The sequence below is a fragment of the Notothenia coriiceps genome, unplaced genomic scaffold (assembly GCF_000735185.1).
Source record: "Notothenia coriiceps isolate Sejong01 unplaced genomic scaffold, NC01 NC01_scaffold00017597, whole genome shotgun sequence".
NCBI classification, from domain to species: domain Eukaryota; kingdom Metazoa; phylum Chordata; class Actinopteri; order Perciformes; family Nototheniidae; genus Notothenia; species Notothenia coriiceps.
The window spans coordinates 36440-39074 of record NW_011350298.1 but is presented as its reverse complement, the minus strand read 5'-3'; the positions used below and the strand labels follow the sequence as shown (position 1 = coordinate 39074).

At 36.3% G+C, this 2635-nt stretch overlaps 1 protein-coding gene across 1 annotated transcript in view; it reads left to right on the top strand.

The window, feature by feature from the left end:
* LOC104950473 (tyrosine-protein phosphatase non-receptor type 12-like) overlaps positions 1–2635 on the top strand; it is a 10217-nt gene that overhangs the window by 7018 nt on the left and 564 nt on the right. The window contains exon 4 of the mRNA XM_010777003.1: positions 1606–1677. Within this exon, the coding sequence (XP_010775305.1) occupies positions 1606–1677 (72 nt within the window). The remainder of the gene's footprint in view (positions 1–1605; positions 1678–2635) is intronic.

Here is a 2635-nt window from a genome sequence, read left to right as displayed (position 1 = left end):
TCTCTTTAAGCATTGACAACATCATAATGTAATCGTGGACAAAATCCAAACGGGACTGAAAGATAATCTTTCTCTCTCCATTGACTTCAATACATAATTTTTCTGAAATAAGGTCCCATGGGTCGGAAGTAGATGGGCGGGACTTCGCCTCTCTATTGAATATCTAAACCAAGAAAAGAGGGCTTAAAATGTTTTATAAAGACGCTATGCTCAAAAGCAACAACAAAAAACCCTTTAAATGTAATATAATCACAGTTAATTTGAGCTATCCTGCTTCCCCTAACCCTCCAGAAAATTGTTAGAAAATATAATGAAGGCCGGGGTCAGACTTCCGTCTCAGTGAGATAGAGGCCGACACACACTCATGGCAAATAATACGGTCATTAATACAATATGACTTCCTGATATTGCGCTTTAATTGAAAATAGCCACATTTCTTTGTCTGGATCAAAGGAGAACAAGTTGAAAGTTATTACTGTCAGGCTATGGGTAATGGCCTCTTAGTATTCTCCCAAAGTCCACATAAATAGAACAGTTGACTTCAGACATAGATATGGGCAAGAATTGATACATTTTAAGAATATAAACCGAATGAGGTAAGGAGATATGATTATGTCCATCATTTTAGTTGCAGCTTAATCTGTTACAGTAATTTAACAGCACAGTAAAAGTCCCAGAAATAAAATATGTATGTCCAATATATAAGACCCAACAGAAATAAATGTATTTATCATGCTAATTATATGACTTATTTATTTTCTTTTACATGGTTCACTACTGAGAAATACAAGTATATACCGATATTTAAATGAGTGCTTTGCATTGGCTGGTCCACTTAGTGACGTCTTTTGTAGTTTGTTTGAATAAATCTCGATGGCACCTTAAAAAAGGAGCAAGGCAAGTTTATTTATATAGCACCTTTCAACACAAGGCAATTCAAAGTGCTTTACAAAAATGAAACACATTAAGAGCATTAAGAAACATATTATAAAATGATATCTAGAAACACTCATTTAAAAGAAAAGATAAAAAGCTAAGATGATAGAAGTTAAAGTGCAGTTTAAGATAAGAATATATCAAGCGGCAAAAAGAAAAGTCTTCAGCCTGGATTAGCTTTTCTTATTTTTCATTGTACATGTATAATGACAATAAATGTTTCTAATCTAATACATCCTAATATTAACTCATTTTAAATCACAGTATATTACAATAGAAAGAAATGGGGAAATATCAGTCCATATTTCTTTCTTTATTAGGACCCCCATTAGCACTAGCATTAGCATTGGCTGTTCACATTGGGGTTCACATACATACAGTCAAACATAAGCAAATCAACATCTCATTAAATGAACATTCACGTGAAAATAAAAAAGAACATCCTTTGGAACATCAATAAGAAAAACACAAAAAGAACAAAATGATCTATAGTTATATTGTCTATAAATAAAGTTTAAAATTTGCCCAGAAAGGTGACTCATCATATTTCAAACTGCTTTTAGAAGTCCTGCTATCTTTAGAGAAAGATTTGAGAAACGCTCTTGCCTCCCTCCACGGAGCCCGTTCATTAACTTTGCTTCTCATCTGACCTCTGACCTTTTAACCCAGACTGCTGGGACAGCGACGACTCCCCTCCCCCCCTCCCTGCGAGAACCCCTGAGTCCTTCCTGCTGGCCACAGGTGCGTTTGCATTGGTCGAGATCCACAGGTGTGTTTCCAGGGCGGGGGGGTCCCCTCCTGGTTCTGGTGATTTAATGGCTGGTCAAAGAAGGTGGATGGACCAATGAACATGAAACAAACTAATGACTTTGTGGTGTGAGTGAAACATCAGCAGAGGATGTTTGAAACAGTTGGAAAAGTAGGAATATGATTTTATATTCCCATTCTATCTGCTTTTCTTATCTGGTACAGCGATTGAGCAGGCTCTCTGTAATGCTGCCTTCTAACGGACAGATTGACACACATGTTCTGTTCTTTTTTTGTATTCCTCCATGTTGCCTTCTGCTTTTTGATTTGTTCCTGTGTAGTACTCTGAGAGTATACATAAGAGCGCGTGAGAGGAAATGGTTTCATTTATTTGGTGAGAGGCTGTGAGAGTGTTACACCACTAGGGGGCAGCATTGGCAGTAGTTCAGACATGTAGTGACTTGGAGAGAGAATAATCAGTCCTAAACTACAAACAGGAAACCAAGTATGCTTCATTTTTGAGTGTGTGCTGTTAAACACTTATCTCCCACAATACAATGCTCACGGCGGGGGAACAAATTGTTGCAAATATACAAAAAAATTGAAATATTTGTACCTGTTTTGTCATTGCTAGTGACAACCAATGACTTGTTGTATAATTTCCTGTTACAATGATCAACAGCTTATTGGGATCATAAAACATTGGACAGAATCATTCCTATTATATATATATATATATATATTATGTTGTTTAAAGTATCTCCAAGTGAACACTACCTATTTGGGTATTTTTGAGTCAATAAACTGCAATAAGATATATAAATAAATGTGTTCAGTTTATGATAAAGGAAAGGATTTGATCTGAGGGTTTGAATGTGTAGGAATGTGTGTCGAAGTGTGTCATTTTTTTATCCGTTGTCTCTTGTTAACATCCCTCCTTCTCCCCCCCCCC